This window comes from Oenanthe melanoleuca, chromosome 4 (assembly GCF_029582105.1).
Source record: "Oenanthe melanoleuca isolate GR-GAL-2019-014 chromosome 4, OMel1.0, whole genome shotgun sequence".
NCBI classification, from domain to species: Eukaryota; Metazoa; Chordata; class Aves; order Passeriformes; family Muscicapidae; genus Oenanthe; species Oenanthe melanoleuca.
Window position 1 is genome coordinate 15,959,690 of NC_079337.1, and position 22,196 is coordinate 15,981,885.

Below are 22,196 nucleotides of genomic sequence, written 5' to 3' on the forward strand. Positions count from 1 at the left end.
CCTGTGAGGAGTTGTGTGCTGTAATGCATTTGGCTTTCATTATACCCCCTGACCTGGAGTTGCTCTCTAAATTATGCTGGCAGGTGAATTTAAAGCTGTCTGAAAGGCAGTGGAGGAGGGTTGCAATTGGTGGGAGTCTCCCTGGGGCAAGGAGAGAGTCTGATGTAGGGGTGGAGGGGTCGTCCAGAAACAATGCCACTACTGTTCCCAGGTGTGGCTTTATGTTAAACTGATAGCTGTCTCCATCCCACCCCTGCCTCTTTTATTTTTGCCCTTTCCTATGCTTCAGATCTGGCACTGCTGCCACAGCAGCCTGAATTGGTTCTGCTCATTGAGCCAGTGGAAAACTAGTAATTATTGTTTTCAGTGGGGCATTTTCCATCAGATCTGCTCCACCTCGCTCTGTGCTTGCATTAATTCCCAGATCTGCTCCAAGAGAGGGGATGGAAGTGCCTGGCCATGTCACAGGGGAGAGGAGACTGCTCTGAAATGGTTCAGCTAGCATGGGGCTGCAACCTTTGTTAAGAGCTGCACCCAGCTGAAAGAGATGGGGGAGAAAAGAAAGAGCAATATTCCTTCCTTCCTGAAAAAAGGGAAAACTAAAGCAAAATCTTATGATATCTGCTGCTCAGCATCTGATAGTGTGAGGTGGACAGCCCCAAGGAGATACCTTTCAAAGTAGTATAAGGAATGATTTTGCATCTGCAGGAGATAGACTGAATGGCTTTGGCTGGATTTTCCCTGAACTTCTCCATCCTGAGTCTTTTCAGGCACACCTGAGGTAGAACAGGCTGGGCTTGACCCACTAAGGAGGTTGGAAACATCCTGTTTGACTTTTGGGACAAGAGTAGATTAGGGACAGCAGGAGCTGGCACAGAGCTCCTCATATCAGATTCAGTCTCCAAGAGGTGGCTAAAAGAATCTCTCTGGGCTTTGCTGTATTTGCCATTGCTAAACCTGCTCTGGGTGGTTTGTGACCAGTACTTGTCATCTGCTCCAGGGGTCTGAGGACTGCCTTGCTCCAAATCCCTCTGCTTCCTCTGCACCAAAATCCTCCTTCTCTCCCAAGTTTTTCAGCACAGGGGACTGATAAGTTGTATTTCATAGCACAGCAAGCACATCTGGGAGGGGAGGAAAAATTCAACGTGTCATGTTTCTTTAGCCTGCTGGGCAAGCCTTTGGGGAGACAAGCTCAGAAAATGTGCGGCCCTGGAGGTCAGGTTCCTGCTTTGGGCACTGGGGAAAGCCAGGCCTGGGTGCAGCCTTCCTGGATGTGCTGCCGTGTAATGGGAGGGGGAAGGCAGGAGATCTTCAACACAGTTTAATTATCATGGCACGTGTGAAATATTTCCCAGGTTTTTTAGTTGTTCTTCCTTCCCAGCCTTTATACCAGGCTCTTGTACCACAGTGTAGATTTTGGGATGTGCACTGCAGGATGCAGAGCATCACTGGAGCCAAGGTGCTGCTAAATCAAATGTTTTGATTAACAGAAGGATGTGGTTCATCTAAAAACACAAATTACAATGATCACACATCCAAACAAGGAATCTTGGTGTGACTTGAAGAAGCTCATTCACCTCTGACTTCAGCTGGAGCGTGAGTTTTTGAGTCCTAAATACTCCTTGGGAAATACATATCTGCCACTAGTGAAAAGCTTCCAGTTGTTTTACTTGCTATAATACTCAGTTTTTAACCAGTTCCTTTGGCATTATTTTTGTCCCTATTTTCTCCTGCAGCTCAAACCCAGCCTTGGTCCTCTCAGGGAATGGCTGTCACATGAGGGACAGCTTGGCCATCAAAAATGGTCATTTTGATTTCCTTCTTTCATGGCTGGGGCTGTTGTGACAAATTAAAAAGAGGAATAGTACTGCCTCAGAAGAGTCTAGCCCAACCTCTGCTCATGCAGTGCACTGCCAGATGCTGCTTTTGGATTTGCATTTACTCTACAACATGAGATGCATGTGTGACAGGGGTTTAGCTAAAAACATCTTCCCAGTTTACCCCTTTCCCCCCATTCCTCACTGAGCTTCCTTCCTCGCATCCAAGGTCTTCTTTGCCATTTGGCAGCTGCCTTGACTGAGCCTGAAGTACTGGGAAATTCAGCTGTATCCCACTGAGGCTGCTGGTGTTGGTGTTTCCAGCAGGCAGATGTGACCAGGAGCCAGCTGTCCCTCCTGGAAGCCACACTGCAGGTACCCTGCCTCTTCCTGCTGCAGTGGCTTTGAGCTGGCCGTGGTTCCCAGTATGAAATACAAGGGGCAAAACGGCGAGAGAGCAGAGATAATGTAGCCAGAGAGTTCCTCTTGGAAAAGAGGGTTTTTCTTGTATGCAGAGGCACCCACAGCTTCCAGGGAAGGGCAGGGAAGTGACCGTGGGAGCGAGGGAAGAAGAGGGAGCGCGTGAGTCGCTGCTGCCCTAAGGAGTTAAAAGGGCACTGGGAGATGAAAGAGAGATGTGCAGATGAAAGAGAGAGGCTCCATAAAAGGCCATGAATAAATGAAGCAGTGGACAGAATCCGTGCTAACTCTGACATGTCGGAGGAAGAGAATGGCTTTATAAAAGCTTTATTTAAAAAGAAAGCTTTTAATGCAAAATGGAAAAGGGTGGGCAGTGAGGGAATGGTGTTTTGTAAATGAAAGGCAGAAAAAAAGGCTGCCAGGAGAAGTCTGAATATATGCAGAGTAATAGGTCTGAATTAAATTTGTTTAATGGCATGTCAAAAGAGTTTGTTAACAAGCCCACCAGCTTTTTAATTTCTCTTTTCATATGTTTTTGTGTGTGCCTACATATTATGGGATTCAAAAAGACTCATGAGGAGAGCCAAAAGGACAAGAAAAAAATTAACTAGTTTTGAAAATTAAAGAGGATGAGAATAGTGATCCTAGAAGCTGCACTCCACCAAAGTGAATGTAGTCTCTTGCTAGATAATAAATTGGATTTTTAAAAAATCCTGTTAACATTTACAGAATTACATAAATGTGCCCAAAAAGTAATGTTGTATTTTATAGATCAGATCATCACAGACAAACTGGACTGCTTTTATTTTTTTTTTCCAGTTACATGGGGGACAAAAAGCCACAGCATGTAAAGAATATTTTATCTATAGAGATGTTAGTAAAATTGTCATTATGTTTTCTAATACTTTCCTCAGAATATGCATTTTGCATACCTAGTATGTGTCCATCCTACTGTTATTAATAAAAAAAAAAAAGTAAAAATATGTGAAGAACTGAAATCAAAGGCTCAGGAATGGATGTGTGGTTTTGTGGGTATTAACTAATTGATGATCCAAGCAAATGGAGTAACAGATGAGGGATTAAATTCATGGAAGTGCCTGCTTTCAGAGCTGCAGACAAGAAAGGGTGTAGGAGAGGCAGTACCTGGGAACACGGGTCATCAGAGATACCAGCACGAAATTAAATTAAATCCTCCGCATGAAGTGCTGACTAGGTTGTCTAAAAAGGATCTTGGGAACTGGTGAACCAGTGGAAGACAAAAGAATGCTAAAAGAGGCTGGAAAATGGGTGGAAATCTGAGTAATCTGACATGACAGCAAAAAAATGTGTTGCAGTGATCGCCTCTGGATAAGGACAGCAAAGAAAGGGGACTCTCATCCCCTGAGAACAAAGAGTCTGAAGCATGTTTGTTTAAAAAAATGGATTTCCTGGTGCTGGATCTGAGTCAGGTGTGGGGCAGAACTGCATTTGAGGTGCATGACTGTCCATACCCACCATGGGCACTGAGCAAAGGAGCAGCAGGGAAAAGGGAGAGCCATCCTTTCAGTGACTGTGGTTATTTATCTTCATGGTGTCACCAGGGCCATGGAGAGGAGTCATCAAATGTTTAAAAAAGTCTTATTTTTAGCCTGATATAAATGGGGATTTGAATCTTTCAGCCTTATGTTTGCTATTCAGGTTATCTCTTTGGTAGTGCACTGGAAAATCTCAGGCAGAAAATGAGCAGTGGCCAGGCAGAAAAGTTTCCCATGTGCACATGTGACAACAGGCATTGTACTCTAGAAAAATCTAATGTCACCAGCACTGGAAATTTGGCCCAGGATCAGGAGGAAAGCCTGCCCTCTCAGGTGCTACAAACAGTGGGTATGCTTCCAAAAAGGATCAGGAGGAAGTGGTTTTAATAGATACATAGATGAGAGTTCTTTGTTGCTACTTTTCTTGGTTAGTCCATGCATTTACAGATTTTTTTCTTTAGTTTTATATCATTGCATCTGTAGATGACTAAATCACTTAGGGGCAGATTTTTGAAGATGTGGATGTTTGTTTTCTGTCTATGAGCATCCAGATCACTTTAAAAAAAAAACCAGTTTAAAAAAAATCCCTTAGGCTAAGCTATTGTGTTTCCTTCAGTCTTCACAAAACATTATCTTTGTTTTTCTAAGTTATTGGCTTTTTAAAATGCTTTGTGTCTCTCATGTGTCAGACCTGAAAATAATGGCCAGTCAAGCACTTTTTCTAATTCACAAACATCTTTCTCATTTCCTCTACCTGAGGAAGGCATGTCACCAGATAGACTTCCAAGGTCATATCCATATTGCTGCTCCCAAAATTGTTTCTGCCAAACATAGAGTGTTTTTTTCATGTTGTCACAGCACATGCAGGTGGCCTGGGTGCTGTGAAGATTGCTGGTTTGTGGCTGCCTGTGCCACACCTGCTGTTTGCCCTGTCTCACCTGAGATGGTGTTGATATTTAGGCAGTGTTGGCCAGACCTGCATCCCTGTGTTGTGATGCAGAAAAGCAGGTCAGGGATGATGCACAGCTGTCTTCCAGCATCAGCCCTCACATGGGTGCAGGCATCTCCAGGAGAGAGGGATAAAGGAAATGGAACAGAACCTGAGCTGGTAGGTATGGTAACTTCATCAAACATTACTTTGATGATTACACGTGATTGCTGTTTACTTTTTTACCTGGGAGCTGGCTGCAGAAAGAGCAGATGGTTATAGGCAGGGTGGGATTGGGAGAAGGCCATGCAAGCTGTTCTGATATGAGGAACATTCAACTTCCCATCAGCAACAGAGACATCTTGACCTTTGGTATTTTGTCAGAAGTCTTTCTTTTTCCTGCACCACTGTCAGCTCAGACTCAATGTGCAGAGAAAACAGCTGAAGGATTGGAGAGACAGGTGTGGAGTGCTGGAGTGTTTCTGCCTTTTATTTCTTACCTTTTTATTTTTTTTTTTAGTTTTTTTTTTTTTTTTTTCCTAAGGCTCTCAACATCCATCTTTTAAAGTGCTTTTCTATAGCAGCTGGAACTGAGGAGAGGGAGATAGGAGTCCCTTTTTCCTAGAGCTGGGACTTGCAGTAAGCATCTGAAAATCTGAAACTGCAAAACTCACCCCACAAGGACTGGGAATCTGCCTTGCTTGGGAAAGCTCATTCTGTCAGTCTTTGGGTTCCACTTCAGCTGTACCAGTGATATCAGTCTCAAAACCTTTTGGGTAAAATTTGGTTTTTAACTGAGTGAGTGGCAGCACTTTTAATGCCATTATAGCCAAGAAGACCATGTGCTTGTGTACCAGTCCCATTGCCAGGCCTTGCTTCAGACACCTCCCCCTTACCTCCCTTCTCTCAATTTGTCTCAAAGGTCAGTAGTAAATAGTAAAACCAAAGCACAAATGTATAGGCAATAAGAGTAGAACCAAAGCAAAAATGTGATTCTGTTGATTAAAAAGATTTATAAGGTAACAGTGGAGACCCTTTGTTTCTCCAGTGTGAACAGGCTGAAGATTCTGAAGAGCAAGTGAGCAGGCATTCATGCCCAGAAAATGAATCACAACAATTGTTTGCATTGCTTTTTTTGGAGAAGGAATATTAAAACCCAAAGTTTGATTTATTAGCATTGGAAGAAGTGTGCAGTGTAACAGAAGTCTGTTTTTTTAGTAGTAGTAGTAGTAACAGAAGTTTGATTTTTTTTTGGGGGGGGGGGAACTACTGTGTTTTACATCAGCAGCAAATAGATAAAAGCTTTCTGCAACTTGTTTCATTTATCACTAGAGAGCACTTGATGCTACTGCTTCTTCCATATAAAGTAAAAGCCTTAATAAAGCAATAATAAACTTCCATAGTTATTACTGAATTGTAATGAATTTCTAAACAGATGTTTTTCAGTCTTTCATATAATGTGGATGTATCTTCTTTACTCCTGCCTAGCCCTTTAAGCTTCCAGAATCATTCTTTTCTTTGGTTTGCCCCCAGGAAGACCAGGTGATTAAAAAACAAACCAAACCAAAAAAAAAAACCCCATGTGTCAGCAGTGTGCCCAGAGCAAGTCCAGCAAAGGACCATAATGATGATAAAGGGATTGCAGCATCTCTTTGTGGGGATGGGCTGAAAAGCTGTGAGTATCCAGCCTGGACCAGATCATCCAAGGGATCTTACTGATGTATATAAGTGCATGATGACAGGGAATAAAGAAGATGGAACCAGGCTCTTCTTAAAGGCAGATAGTGGAAAAGCTTCTCTATTTTTTTTTCCTATGAGGGTGGCAAAGCACTGGTACAGATTGCCCAAAGAGATTGTGGAGTCTTCATTCTTAGAGATACTGGAAATCAGATTGGACACTTGCTGTGGGCTCTTGCTGCCCTTGAGCTGGGCTAGGTGATTTCCAGAGTTTCCTGCCAAGCTCAGCTATTTTACATTTCAGTGGTATCTTTGATGCAGCAAATGAGGAGACTGTTCTGTGGTTATAAGGGCACTGATCATCCTGCACACTGAGCAGCTTGGAGTGAGAGCAGACTGTCTGTTTCTGCTGCAGAACCGAGCAGCTATTAAATGATGATTTTTACTCACTAATGACATCAAATGGATTTTTAACATGTAAACGAGAAGAGGAAAGCAGAGCAACTTGTTATTTGCTATGGGTTTGCCTGAAGCAGATTTCCCATGTTAAAGCACTTAAAAGCAAATACAGAATTTATGATGTGTCTCTAGATTTTAAACCTGAATTACGTCCAGTTGTTGTAATGGCTAATAATGCAAATTATCTGAGTCATCCTCAGTGTAAAGCAGTAAATATAACCTGCACATTCAGACACACTTCTGGTTTTTTTTTTTTTTCTTTCCCCTTTCTCATTAATATTTTATCTCCCTGAAGAGATGTTTTCAAGATATTATGTGCACCAGCATACTGTGCTCGTGGTATTCCTGGATGTCATTACAAAGAAGCCTGAAGAGTGCACCGCTGCTCCTCTGCCTGTGACGCTAGCTTGGAAATTGCTTGGAGCAACAACAGCAAGTGTCAACAGGGAGCTGTATTAATTATTTGGAATGTGTCTCTTAAGAGGAATCAACTGCTTTTATTGCAGAACGAATATTACTTGAAATGGGAAGGTTACTCTAACTGTTATCATAATCTATGTGTCATTAACTTTCCATGTTTAGAAGAAAAGATTAACAACCCTGTAAATTGATACAGTAAATAGATGAATTATAAAAAAAACGGTTTTTATTATAAATAGAAGTTTCTCGATATAGCTACCTCCAAATTGCTGGAGAAGGATTGAGTCTTTAGCAGCTGAGAAACTGCATGATGATGTTGGGAGCCAAAAAATCTTCCACTCATGTGAAAGCAGGGCTGAGCTCTGAAAAATGATGTGTGTCTCCTGCAGGTGGGACAAACAGGTGGGATTGTGCTTCATACCATGCTTCCTTCAAAAATGGCTGTGGCATAGGAATGCTTGTTTCCCTCTTAAAGTGAGATTAACAGATTGGATGGGATTGTGTGAAATTGGGTTCTCTTCCATAGCATATACATAGAGAGAAAGAGAAGAGAGAGAACATGTTTCAGGAGAACATGGTGTAAAGTATATGTAATAGTGGTAAAGCAGGTGTAACTAAAGTTCAGCAGAGTACCTGTGTCTGCAAGGAATAAGTGAGAGATGGAAGTGGTTTCAACTTGTCACCAGGTGCCTCACATAATGGAAGTTCATTGTGAAAAACACACAGAACAGAATATATGAAACCTTTTTTTGATCCAAATGCTGTGTATTTGACTATAGCCCTGATAGATCTCTGCAGGAAACAGCAGAACTAAACCACTTATTTGTCCACAGGGCAGGCTCACCACGGGCAGGTTTCCTACATTGCCCCACCGATCCACCTGGATTCGGATCTGGAGAGACCGCCATCCAAGGGTGAGTCAGGGGGACAGTCTCCATTCACTTGCATCCCAACCAGCCACAAGCTGGCTGGATATCACTCACTTGATCACTGAGCCTCTGTGGCTAAGCTGTCACCTCCATCCGAGGACACTCTGGGGAGAAAATCAATTCCTGCAGGAGAGACGTGTGTGAGATGACCTGTCCCATGTGTCCCATTACATAGCTTTGAACATCCCATCACTTCACAGGGGGGTTTGCTCTCTAGTTTACTCCTGCAGGGACAGGTACACCTTAGGTCCTGCCTTGTGTCTTGCACCTCTCCTTCCTAATGGCAGTGCAAAGGCACAGAATGCAAAAGGGCAGATTTCAGCTGCCCCTCAGGTGAGTAAAGGGTACAGAATGGGTTGTACACTTGTTCAAGCCTGGATTCTGTCCTCATTGCTGTTGCTTGAGGGGTTTTTTTCTAGACTTGCTGAGGAGATGTTCATTATAGAGGATGACTCATTTTAGGTGGGCTGAATGTCCTTGGGAGCGATGCTAGTAGCCAGTATGTACAGAGGAAGTCCAGAATTGCCCTGCTAAGACAGGTGCCTGTCTTGAATGGTGCAAATAAAGCAGTATGTATGCAAGCCTTTGATTTCTCTGCCCCACTTGGAGGATCATTTCCTAGTGCTGAGCCCCCAGTGCTTGCCCTTGAGGCCTGGGAAAATAAACTTGTCCCCAAAGCAAACATATATGGTGGTGCAGACTTCTTACACCTCCCTTTGCTCCTTTTGGTTAGGCTGGTCAATATTCAGGTATGATATTGAAGTAAATATCTATTCTTGGAAAGGGAAAGAGAAAATCTTACAGGAACATGAAAGGATTTCTTGCAAGTGTATATGAACATCAAACCCAGGGAATGTTGTGGAAAAAGAGAAGGGGAGGAAGAGAACAGCCAAAGTAATAGCATGGAGATATTCTACACCTTATGTTTGTAATTTTTTCCCCTTTTCCCACTCTTCAAAGGGTGCTACAGAGGCAGAAAGAGTACCAAATTACCTGTGTGGTGATTGTCACCATTCTGCCACAATTCTGTAAGGCTGTTGGTGTGTGTTTGTGCCTGCACATATTTCTCTAACTGCTCTTAATTGAAAAATGAGAAGTGGAGCCATGTGCTGGGTGGTGTGAGGATGCCAGATTCACAGTCCTCTCTCCAAATCTGATCTTGCCATGAGTCAGGCTAGTTGTGTGCAATCTCCTGGCAGTCCACAACCTCCATTCAGCTTTAAGTGAGCTACCCTGGGATTTGACATGTACATTTGAGATCATCAGCTTCTTCGAAGTCATTTGAAAACCTCCCATTCTGTGTTAAAATTTACTACCTTGCTTTTATAGCAGAGCACTCTAGTGAGGCAGAGACAGTTATGACTTGCAGGACCTTCTTGCTCTAGTCTGTCATTGAGGTGATGAATCAGAGCTTACTGAATAGGTCAGTATAAAATCAGTGTAAATCCTTGCCTTGGCATCTAAACAGACTGTGGAAGATTGAAGGGTGCTGGAACAGCAGCAGGCAGAGAACCTGTGTCCTGCTTTCTCCAAGCTGAAAGAGCTAAAGACTAACAAAACTTCAGTGATCTGCCCTTCATGGGGGCAGAGCTACCTCAGCAAGATAAATGGCAGTGCCACCAGGAGCAGGGCAAAGTGGGTCAGGCAGAACAGTTGCAGTGCTTGCAGAGAGGGCAAAATAGAGTTTATCCAGCATGAACTGCTGCACTGACTGCTTTCACCAGGGCCTCCACCCCCTTAGCTGAGAGATCTTAAACAAGAAGCTCTTCATGGTGAAGGGCTGATACTACTGCTGCTGTGGGCTGGTAAAAGGACTTGAAGGCTCTTGTGTAACTTAATAGGAAAGGGCCAGAGAGAAGGCCAGCTCTGGAGGCATCAGTCTCTTAGCTGGTGAGTAGGGTCTGACACAAACACAGTAATTGGTACTGGCTCCTGGGGGAAGAGCAAGGCTTTCCTCTGGCCCTGGGATGTGGGACGTGTAGCTCTGCTGCCTCATTGCTAGCCTCAGCATCCAAAATCCATTAGATTATTGGAACACTTTTTTTCCCCCTGAATATATTAGGCTTATGATTCCTTTTTGTTTGTCTACTTTTCCTGACACCTTAGGACATGCTTGGGTCTTGTTCCAAGCTTCATCCCGTAACTGTAAGACTTGTTTTAAACAAAGGAGTCAAAAACACCTGTCCTTAAGCTTGTGTTCCTCCACATTTCCTGTAGCTGGATCTCTAAAACCAGAGCAGCATTGTAACAGTCAGCATAAACCACTAATGCTTCTGGCTACTCCTTCAATGCTCTGCATTTCCGCTCCATGCTTCCCCTTGCACTAAGCTGGACACCTGGTGCAGGCCAACCTTGCACTTAGAGTGGCAAAAAGAAGCAGCCACCATACAGTTCTAATTGTAACAATTGGAAATAGAACCTGGGTAGTATGCTTTAAGAGAAGCATCTTCTCTTCCTGTAATATCAAAAAAAGATACAGCTTTAGTGCTCCTGTGGGTCTATGCAGTTGCAATTCTCAGCTGACAGATTTATTTGTAACTGCCTCTTCCCTCTCCTTTTTAAAAATTTTATCACTGGTGACATTTACACACATTGTTTATGCATGCAGGGGATTTCTACCTGCCTTTCAGAGTCCTGACGCTGGTGGTGAATGGAGTATAAACTGCAGTAGTTTACTAGTACATTAGTGTCACTGTGCATTACAGGGTAATTACTCTGAGCCACTGCTCTGTGCAGCCACCCAGTAATGACACTGTACATCACTGAATGGAAATGAAGCCTTGAATCAGCATTTCTCATCAAGACACTCCTTAGTCCCCACCCGCTTTTTAATTCAAGGCTGTTGCAAAATTAGTTCCATATATGAATCACTGTTAACTGCTGTTTTTACACCTCCTTTCAATCCAACAATTTGGATGTGACTACGTGATTTTTATGCAAGTGTTTACACCTTTGTGCAGAGTAATTCTGGGCTTAGCTGAGACCTTAGCTTGTGATACCATAGACTAAAGATTAAACCTGTGTTTAAAAATGGTTACTAACAATAGCAAGGAGTTTCACAGATGAGAGTGACACTGATACTCTGGCTTAGAAAGGGATTTTATAGAATTATCATATATAGCAATGAATTAAATTAAATGTTTATACTCAAATTCTGCCAGGTACTAAAATACAATAGAGAAGTGAATTAAGTACACCAAATATGTGCACTAAAACTATTTATAAAGCTGTGTAGAAGCAGATTTCAATGTATATGGGGAGTCATATTAATGTTGAAATGTATGCCTGGCATTTAAAGCTAGGCAGCCTGAGAAACTCTCCTGCCCTGCTGAGCTGATGTTTTGTAAAGGTCTCCTTCTAAATTGAAGTCCAGAGAGTAGTTATCTTGGAGATTGATATACTTAAAGTCAGTACATTTCCTAAACATGAACTGATAAGCGTAACTCTGTACTGGTCCCCAGTTCTAGAAATAAATAGCAAATAAGGGAGGCACAGGAAATTCTTGTACTCCTGTGCAGATTTCTCTAGCCAGGGATGTTGTTCTGGCACTGTGTTAAGGAACTGTGGGGGTTTTCCTGTAAACCTCAGTTATCAGGTTCATATTCCATAAACACAGAATCTGGCCCTAGTCCTTAGACAACACATCAGGGAGCCAGAGGTTTTGCTGGGTTTGCACCTTTCTTTTTCATCTTAGTGGAACATGTCCCTTTGTGCTTTCCTTCCTCAAAACCTGCATCCATTCTGCCATTTTTTCCCCCCTTTGCATTTACAGTCTCTGAGGGAGACTCTTTCCTGAACAGCAGAAGCACAGTGAAAACCAGAAACAGAGTAGGCTTTTTGTAAGTATGCATTCTGCGTCTTATTTATTTTTTTTGCCTCCCAAAGGTCCCAAGAGGGTCGATGGCTTTGCAGATGATGTAGGAGGATGTGACAGCTGGGCTTCTTGCACAGCCCCAGTCCTCCTTGCCAGGTCCAGAGCGAGGGCAGTGCTGGGCAGCGAGCCCCAGTGGCATTCCCTGCCCTGATTCAAGCTGACACGTGGGGTCACATATCCTGTGCTCACCAGGCCCTGGGACACCAGCCTGCCTGCCTTTCCCTCCCCAGGTCCAGCACTGTGAGAGAGGTGCTGGTCAGGACTCTGCTGTGAGCCAGCAGTGGCCAGGCACCTTCTGTTTCCAGGCTCTTTCATGTTCTTCTGGAGTCTCCCTGGGGAAGGCATTCTCTGTGCTCAGGAGTCCTTTACAATGCCCCCCTGCTGCTCTCAGAGGTCCTGCTTTTATTCATCCTGCTCCTTCTGAGTTAGCTCTGTGTTTCCAGCTTCCTAAGGCAGTATTATTTTCCTCACATTGTTCAGGTGGAAGAGTCCAGGGGAGTGACTAATTTCATGCCTTTAAGCCAAGAAAGGATCCTGCAGTGAATGCTCTTTGGGGTCTCCTGTGCTCAGGACCCTCATTCCCTTTTCCCTAGGCAATTCTGGGATGTCTTTTTGTTCTGCCCTTTCTTGATCAGGTACTTTGGTTTTGCTCAGCCTTTTTTTCAAGGGTGGCATCTCTCAGGACTTCCCCCTTGTGGCTGCCCTGAGCCCACTAGAGCATCCCCCTCACTCCAGCATGGGGTGAGAGCACTCATTGCAGCAAGCCAGCACCATTCTGTTACCCCATGTGGATTTTAGGAAAGCAGCATGTAAAAGGCACGCAGGTAACTGGTATTGCACCAGCTGGGTGGGAGGGAGGTGACTGTCACCACACCTGCACCATCAGTGGAAAAGTTTTGCAATTACTACAAGCCTCATGTGTACTGTGAATTTGCAGTTGCCTTGTTTCAGAGACTGTTCTTGAATCTGTCTACAGAGATTTCTTTGTTGTGTTCCTTTGCTGTTTGTTTGCTTTTCATTTGAGTTCTGGTTTTTTTTTTATTTTTTCCTCTTGTAATAGGAAGCCTCATTTGAGGGTGGATATACATCTTCAAACAGGTTGACATTGCAATGGGGTGGGTTTGGACAGGCTGGTAGGTGTGGATGCAGGAATCTATTGCCAGACATGAGCTTGTTTGGGTCCTGAAAATAGTGGAGGGATGGATGAGCTCTGATACAACACTTTTCTCAGTTTTGTGCAGAGCTCTCAGAAAATCTGCCACTACTGAAATGTCCACCTTTCTGGATTACATTGATGTTCCTGGGGGAGGCAGCTGCTTTGAGCATGGGCCATGCTCCATATTTATTAATTTCTCATTAGATATCATGGGTGGGGCTAATGAGTGTCACAACCAGAGCAGCCAGAGCTCCTGGAAATCTTGCAGCCAGCCTGTAGTTCTCCAGTTTGCTTGTTGCCATCAGTGAGGTCCTGCCTTGCATCCCATAGCTCTCCACAGTCAGAAAGAGTTAATTGCACCATTTTGGTTTTCACTGTGGTGCTGAACTGTTGCTCTGATTTCTCTGGAATGTGTTTTTTCACTGCAGAGGAGCACCTTGGGGCATTGCTGTTTATTTATAAGATAGCAGCATTTGCTCTAGCTGAAAGCTGGAGCTAACAAAGTCTCTCAAGGAGGAGTGCTAACTCCTGTGCGCTGGTGGAAACTGTTCAAAGTATTTACACTTGGAAATATTTAAGGATTTTTGGGGAAGGGGGGAAGAGCAGTCACAGTGATATTTAACACCTTTTCCATTATTCTTAGTTATCTGGAAAAAAAAAAAAATTAGAAGGGCACTTTTTAAGCAGCTTTTTTTAAACAGCTATCTACTGCCTTGTAAAGGAGATTTGCTATGGAGATCAGCCTGAACTGTGATTTAAAGATGCCTTGAAATGTTGCTCTTTGTAGGCCGTTTGAAGCCACTGCATGACCTGATAAGCTCAAAATGGACATGGACATGCACCCAGGAGATTCTTTTGACAGTGGCTTTCATTTTCCACTGCACTGAGTTTCGCCACTCGCCATCAGTGCTGGAAGTTTTCACCCACCTGACAGTGGCAACAGCTGGAAAGTAGAGTCAGCCACGGTGGTGCACCCTTCAAGCATCACTAATCTAAAGTGAATGCCCTATTACCAGCTTGAAAAAAAGCTGTTGAACCAGTTCAATGTGAAAAAAGAGTGTAGTGCTGCATACAGCATCAGACCCTTCTCAAACTTTTTTTTTTTCCTTTTCTGCCAGACTAATTTTTGGCTACACTTCTCTTCCTGAAATATTTATAGGGCAAATAACTGCTTTAAATGAGCAGATGGGGGAGACATAAGACAAGCTGTTAAATTAATAAACATGTGTGGTGCTTTATCAGTAAGGGAGCCCATTTTGGCATTTCTTCTGGATGATTTGTATGGCCTATCACCATTGCACCTGGTGCAGGGACAAGAAATGGGCACTTAATAACCAAACAATGTGCAAACTCCTTCCATTATAACTTCATTATGTCAGATATAATCGTCTATAACTAGATGTCAAATACATAATTTATGTCCAGCTCCCCTGTGGAATAGTGGGCATATGAATGAATGGCCCCATTAATGGGAAGGAGCTTTTACTGTAACTTTTCCCCTCCTGGTACATGGTCCGTTTTGTCATCTGGTATTAATTCTGAATCATTTCAGGGCTGCAGAAAAATGCCTGGTATATTTATATTTGTGTAATGGGAGAAGATGGCAAATAAATCATATGAGAGATCAAATTTCAGGTTCACTGATTAAGCCATATGCCTGTGTGAAAGAGGCTAGGATTGGTCTGCAGTGCTTTGATTGAGAGGCATAACTAGCCTTCATTTTACACATCCAGAGATGTTAAAAAGGCACATAATGTGAGGTAGCACTTCCTGTGGGAGCCCTCTGGCACAAGGAGCTTATTAGCCCCTGGAAAGTCAGGATTTGCCACTGCAGCCATGCTGCTGGCATCCTCTGGTGTGTGTTGTGTCATCTCTTGTGCTGTGTCATGTGGGGCATATCTAGGGAAGGGCTCCATGACATAACTGAAGCGTGTCATCATCACCTGGAAGGATGGAGGATATGAAAACCCTGGTTTTCTAGAGGATTCCTCTGGAAACATGTGGCTGTGTTGGGGGTGGAACATAGGATCCCAAAAAATTCAAATTCAAAGGATCAGGTTGGCAAAATTGCCTTTCATACATTTGGGGTTTTTTTATTATTATTAATGATATATGTAACACTGTTACAATGTGTTGTAGTGTGTAGTGATCACAGGAGGATTGGGACCAGATGATCCTTAAGGTCCCTTCCAACCCAAACTATTCTATGAGCCTGTGATTTTCTGCTGCTGCTATTTTTCACTATGTGTACGTGTATGGTCTATTTGTATTCACAGAAAGCAAATCACCCTTACAAATGAAACATTAAAAATTTCAAAAGTGTTCTAGTTAATGGCAAATTATGAACAGCAACTTCTAAAGACCTGGGCTATCCAGTGGTGAAGTCTGTAAAATGTAGAAACATAGTTTACCAAGTTCTTGTAGAAGTTTATCAACAGTGCTGTAGGAAGGCAGGCAGATGATTTCCCATACAAGCAAATCATGTTAGGCTCAGACATACTCCTCTTGACAGCACTGAGTCAAAGAGTTTTGTGTTTATTTGATGGCTCTTCAGCTGTGCAGTGGGATTTTCTGTAGGTAAGCAGGTTTTTTACAGCATTTGGCTCTTGGAATCATCTTTGTCTGAATCAGATATTGTTGGAAATGAGAGATTTCCACCAGAGACAGTGATCTGATCTTTATAAAATGTCTGGATTTTGAACCTGTTTTGTCCCCTGAATTTCCTCAAAGTGGATTGTTGAATTTTGATTCTTTTCTTTGTGTCTTGTTTGTTGCAAGGAATCCTAGTGATGTGATAAAATCTATTCAGAGGGAAAGTTATACCTGTGAATTTTGTACCTCACTCTGCTTTTGGAAATCCCAGCCTTAATAAATGCATACTAAATACTGATTTACTGATTATGGAACACCATGCTAAGATTGTAACTTGGCTCCCTCATAAAAGTTCTCAGATTTTATGACTTTCAGCCAAGCAAATTTGGCTTGAAAACCACAGTGTTTGCTCAGAAGAGAAGGACTGCTATCCTCCAGCTCCAAATGGTTTGTTGCTGCCTTCATATTGGCTTGATGTAGTTTGTTCTCCTTGAAAACTCACAAGAAGCTGTATTTGAAAGATCTTACTGCCTGTAAGAACAGATACTAAGGTTGATTAGCTGTAATTGTAAGGGTTAGAGGGCCAGCATGCAGGAGGGTGCAGCAGCATGGAGCTGTTGGCCAAGGAGCTTCCAAGGATGGAGAGAAACAGCTGGACTTGGGGCGAGAAGAAGGCTTTGCCCTTACCCAGCCAGGGATCTTGGACTTTTTGCAGATAGATACAGGGAAAGGCTTATAGATTAATCATGCTAATTAGTAGCAATTCACTGCAGCTGATTTTTTTTCAAAAAATTGCTTAGGCTTTCTTCATTAGAAAATGACCACAGCTATGGATGCTTTCATGGCAGTCTCCCCTTTAGATTCTCTCAAAGTCCTGGTTTCGTGTTTACCTCATTATGAGCACTGCTTTCTGCAGATGAGTGTGTGTGACTGTATTATGCCCACAAATTTACTAGCAGACATGCAGCAAAATAACACTGTTACTGAGTAAACAATTACATTTCATTTTCAGGAATAAAAGGGAATGTGTGCCCATAAATCTTCTTCTAAATGATCTGTGTTGGAGAGTAAAAAGAAGATGAGGTTTCTAAATTCATGAAGGCCCTTCACAGTGGAATCCTGTGTGCCACTGAAGTGTAACAAGCTTATTTATATTTTATTGTGCTTCTAGATCAAGCTATATTATTATGGGCTGCATTCCCTTGACATTATAGCTGTTGCTAAGGAAGAGGTACATTATGTTAATATTTTGTGACCATAACTATGCAGGGTAGGTTATGTGCATTGAAGAAGTTGGGGTGGGGGGAGAAGTTCATGCACCATCTTTATTAGAGCCTCCTCAGATTGCTGCTCACATTTAGAAGCAAAAACTAAGCTTGAATTTGAGAATAATTAACACAGAAAATGGGAGAAAACCAAACAATTGAAACAATTTGTTCACTGAACTTTAAAATTGCTCAGCAGTTGGAATCTGGAACCAGTTCTGCAAAGAGGGAATCTGGCAGAAGCAAGCTGAATGCTTTTACCAAACACGTACAGTGAAGAATTTCACAGCTTCCTCACGCCTTAATGTGTTTGGATCATGTAAACAGAGCATTCATCCTTAATTCCCATTTCCTGACCATTTCCAGTGCTGGTGTCTATTATGTGAGTTGGGTACTTTCTCATTCATTTAGCTTGATTCACTGAGAGCCTGCAGTGTGGCCAGCACCATACACAAAGTAAAATGGCAAGTGATGCATTAGCTCCAGAGTATGGAGTCAGAGAAAAGACCAGAGTCCTGAGCAAGATACTGATGTCCATGCTGGTTATTTTAACAAATACACTCTACAGACTGTATTGATAAGCATTATGAAAATGTTTACACAACAAGTAAAATAAACAGGGAAGGATCTTGGCATTTCTCCTGAAGGAACGTTCTGAACTGAGTTTCCCCTTTCAAAACTGTTTTCTCATTAATACTGCTGCCAAGGCATGAAGCAGCCACAGAGGAGGACTGGATGGGGTGGGAGCTTGCCTCAGTCCTGCTGTGCCTTGCACCTCAGTGATTCAGCCAGGACAGTGTCCTCAGGAGGTATTCTCTGGGTTATCGTGGTCATGGCACCTGACAATAGATAATATTAGATAATATTTGCCTTGTACTACTGTCTCACACTTTGAAACAGTGCATCAGAGCTGGGTTTGCACCTGGATCCACTGGGTGAGGCTTATCCCCTGCTAATCTCACCTCCTAAATCCAGGGGTGCTGAGCAAGCAGGTCCACCCAGCTGAGATCAGCCCTGTTTGCCAAAGCTACTGAAAGCAGCAGTCCTCAAGTAGGGCTGGGAAACCCATCAGAGGCTTGCCAGCATCCTAACTCTTTGTGCTTTTTAACATCATCTTCAGCCTCTGACCCTGCCATCATGAGTACAGCAACCTTTCCTCCCTTATCCTCTGCCTTCCCTCCTCACTGTCCTTTTTGCTCAAACCTTGTGCAGCATGTTCTTGTGACCCTTAACAAGGCTTTAGGAAAGTTAATATTCCCTTTTCCTAGCTAAGGCTGGAATAATTTATGTTAGACCTTGTTGCACACACCTGATCATAAAATCCTTCTGGGAGCTAAGGTGCCTGTCCTGGGAAGTGTCTCTTTCTTGGGAAAATAAAACATAGTCAGAGACCAGAGCAGGATGGAGGGGTGAGAGGGAAAGGAGTGCTCAGTTCTGAGAGCCAGTGCATGCTCATGCTGGAGGTGTGTGTTGTAAAGAAGAAAATGGGAGGAATAAAGAGTAGCAGAGGGTGCTAAGAGGCAGCAGGGTCTGTGCAGAGAGGATGGACACAGAGAGGCTGTTGGGCAGGCTGCATGGCTTAGAGCAGAGGAAGGCAAGATGGGATGGAAAAAATGGGAGGGGGGATTTTAAGAAGGTTTTTATGTAATGTATAGAGAAATTTAAAATCCTTTAGCTTTAGACAATTGAGACTTTCACTGCCTCCAGCAACTATGCACAGACTAATCACATAACATTTATATTCCTGCTTTCCTACTCCAGGCGCCTATTTCTATCTGCTTGCTTCTTTCCAGCTTTTGCTCTGAGCTGCTGCAATTTAATAGCAAAAATCCAGATATTTCCTTCATCATCATTAACTACTCCTACCCTGTCCTCCCTGCAGTAATATAGAGCTCAGTCTAAATGTCAAAAGCAGCTCAGTGTGCTCATCCATTTTTGGAATGTGTTGAAGTCTTCTCATCCTGGCCACCCAAATCTTCAGCTCCTGTCCCTTCCACATTGGTGTGGCTGTGCCTGCTGGCTCCTGAGGCCATGTGCTGGGATATTCAAAATCCTTGGTCTTCCCATGATAACCTATGGTTTTAAAAAGTGTCCCCTTACAGCCTAAGGTTTGTGCTTATCTTCACAGGACATTGCTCCTCGCATTGTGTTTGGTTAAATAGCCACTGCTTGGTGTAGATATTTTGCATGTAAGCTGACAGGGTTGACATTGTGAGTATTTTGCAATCATTTGTTTAATTAGCTGAAGCTCTCTGGGGAGAAGTATATGAAATGGCGTACTCCCAAAGTCTAATTTAAATCTATTTTGCTTTTTTTTATGATTTTTTTTTTTTTTTTTTTTTTTTTTTTTTTTTTTTTGTGGAGGGCTTGTAATGCAAAGCATTAAAAAGGTACAAGTGACCAGAAAGCAAAATAACCCCTTCTGTTAATGGGCAGTGCCTCAGCAAAAAAATCGTGCAAATACAGAAAGGAAATTGCATTGAGTAAAATGACCTATAAGAGGAAAAAATGGAATTAAATCTGTGCAGCTGTCTTGTCTTTTTTTTTTTTTATTTTTTTTATTTTTTAATTTTTTTAACCTGTAGTTCCTCTCTGTCTTTTTTTAGTGCAATGCTTAATTAAGCTTCTCCTTTGTTTGGAGGTTAATTCCTTTCCTAATCTACAGCTATTTGCACAAAGGTGTTCATTACTGCAGTGAACAAAGGCTGGAGACAGGAGAGTGGCAGGTGTTGAGCCTCGTTCAGTGGGAAGAGATTTATTTTTGCTCCCAGCAAAATCTCAAGGCCCTGCTTTCAGATGCAGGGCTTCTGTGTCAATTCTCCTCTGCTTGCTGCTTCCAGTGAAATGGTTCTGGGGGGAGCTGAAGGTTCTGCTGCAGCACCAGGGCTGTGCTGCCCTGTCTGCTCACTTAATGCACTTAATTAGAGATCTTTGTGCTGAGGCAGACCCTCCAACACTTACCTATAATGACCACTGGTTTCTTTTTGATGTTTGTCTGCCCGCTGAAATCACTAGAAAATTAAGATCCTAAGCATTTAATGAGGGCTGATGCCATGTTGTTGAGTCCCCATGGAGCAGTGAGTTCCTGCACAGGCAGTCACAGCCTGTCCTCATTGCTCAGGACAGGCTCTCCTGCTTGCTGGCATCACAGTGCAGTGATACAGGAGTACCTGGACTCTCTGCTTTTGCTGCAGTGTTTGTAGAACATGCAGAGCACACATTAATCATATAAAAGTGTTTATATTGCAAGAAAACCGGGGGACTGATGCTAAATTTTGCTGCTGAGCTGAAGTGCTGGGGAGCAGGCAGCAGTGATGGAGTAGGGACCAGCCCACCCCAGGGCTGCCAGTCTGTCTCTCTGGCTTTTTCTGCTTGCCCAGGAAAATGGAAGTGAACACAAGAGCAACAGCTAAAACAGCTTTTAGAGGAATAAAGTCTGTGATTCCAAAGGAATGACACAATGCCTCAATAGTTAAAGCAGGATCTCTCTTACTTGGATAGTCCTGTTAGGAGCAATGTGGCCAGACCCATCTCCAGGGATTGCTTTGCCCACTCAGTCCTTCACCTTCCTGTGGCATGGTTTCAATAAAGGGTTGCTCCTTCCAAACATTTGGGAAAGCTGGGCATGGCCTAGGAGCCATTTCTTGCTGTTGGGAGACCAGATTTTATTTTTTACATTTCCTTGTGCTGGTTGTGTGATTAGTCATTTCATGCATTCACACATATATCTAGTTTCTGTAGAAAGTGATTTTTTAACTGTGGCACCCTCTAACCTTGTGGCTATTTATTTCATGTACTATTCTGAGTAGTGGGAAATGGTCTTTTTGGTTCTGTTGAACCTCTAAGTTTGAAGGAAAAAGGAAAAGACAATTGTAGAGCTGATCAATTATTGCTGGCACAGTGTAATTAATGTCCAAATATTTCCAAAATCAGCAGCTAATGACAGAAACACATCTTTTCATGCAGAAAAGAAATGAGTTTATACTTTAAAGTGCTTTTTGTTTGTTGTGCTCTCTAGGCACCATTGTTGATAATCTACACACATGGGTAAAATATTTTGCTCTTTTTGACATTTTATTTTTTTCCAGAAGAATTGTCAAGATGAGAAATGGCACAAACGGCTCAAGGAGTATTGACTTTTACAATCAGTAGCTACTGAAATTAACATCTTCCTTCTGTTCTCTTTGCACAGACAATTACAAATTAGATCCAGAAAACATATTCCCAGAGGCGTGGGTTTGGATTTTAAGAGAACACTGGCACGGGAAGGAGGGAAAACATCTTAGCACAAAGCACTTTTTCCCCATTTGTAGGTGGCTCAAAGCTACAAGCCTTAAAAATAAAAAAAAATTAAAAATCTAATTGAAGAGGAAAAGAAGAAAAGTGTGGGTGGAAAAGCAGCACAGGACAAAACAAGGGGCTGTGAACAGCTTAATTAGTACAGATTGTGTTCAGTTGTGCAAGAGGTGCTGGGAAAATGCAGAGCATGGTGTATGAGCAGTGAGGATGGAGGAGCAGAGGTGCATGCTGAGCAAGGCAGGTTCTCCCATCAACCAAAATTGTGCCTTTGGGCATTTCCAAACACAAAGGTGGAAAAAGCAGGAGCAGAAGGGGCTCCTAGTGAAGAACCCAAGCTACACTTACAGTCCTGGGGTTTTTCCATAGCCGGATCCCATTGGGGATGTGGTGTTATTTCTAGGGTGTTTTCTAGGCACTGACTGTCCCTGGAGCTAGCTGGATCTTTAGCAAACTCGGTTTCTGCCCCAAAATCCTCACACACACACACACTCACCCCCACATGCCCCAGAGGTCCTCAGTACATAAACCTGCATCTCTTGGGCTCGGATGCCAAAGCAATGTAAGTGAGGAACAACTTTTATTGACCGTAATTGCACTTGAATTAACTAGATGCCTGTGTAGTTGATGGCTCCTGCAGCCTGACATCCCTCCTGCAGCACTGGAAACCTCACTGCTTTGCCTCACAACACTTCCTATGCCAGAAAGCTTCAGAGGGCACAGCTCTCTTGGCATGACTCTAAAATAGCTTGGCAAGTAAGCTCTGGAGGCTTAAACTCTTGTCCCAGCTGGGATACATAATGATCTAGCTACCTGCTTCTTTGATCTTCTCTTTGTTCCCTGATTTTC

At 43.0% G+C, this 22,196-nt stretch overlaps 1 protein-coding gene across 7 annotated transcripts in view; it reads left to right on the top strand.

Moving 5' to 3' along the window:
- The window catches only part of ADGRL3 (adhesion G protein-coupled receptor L3), a 480,889-nt gene that overhangs the window by 332,424 nt on the left and 126,269 nt on the right, over nucleotides 1-22,196 (top strand). For all 7 annotated transcript variants that reach the window (XM_056489462.1, XM_056489463.1, XM_056489464.1 and 4 more), the window contains exon 7: nucleotides 8,069-8,149. In XM_056489462.1, coding sequence (XP_056345437.1) covers nucleotides 8,069-8,149 — 81 coding nt within the window. The remainder of the gene's footprint in view (nucleotides 1-8,068; nucleotides 8,150-22,196) is intronic.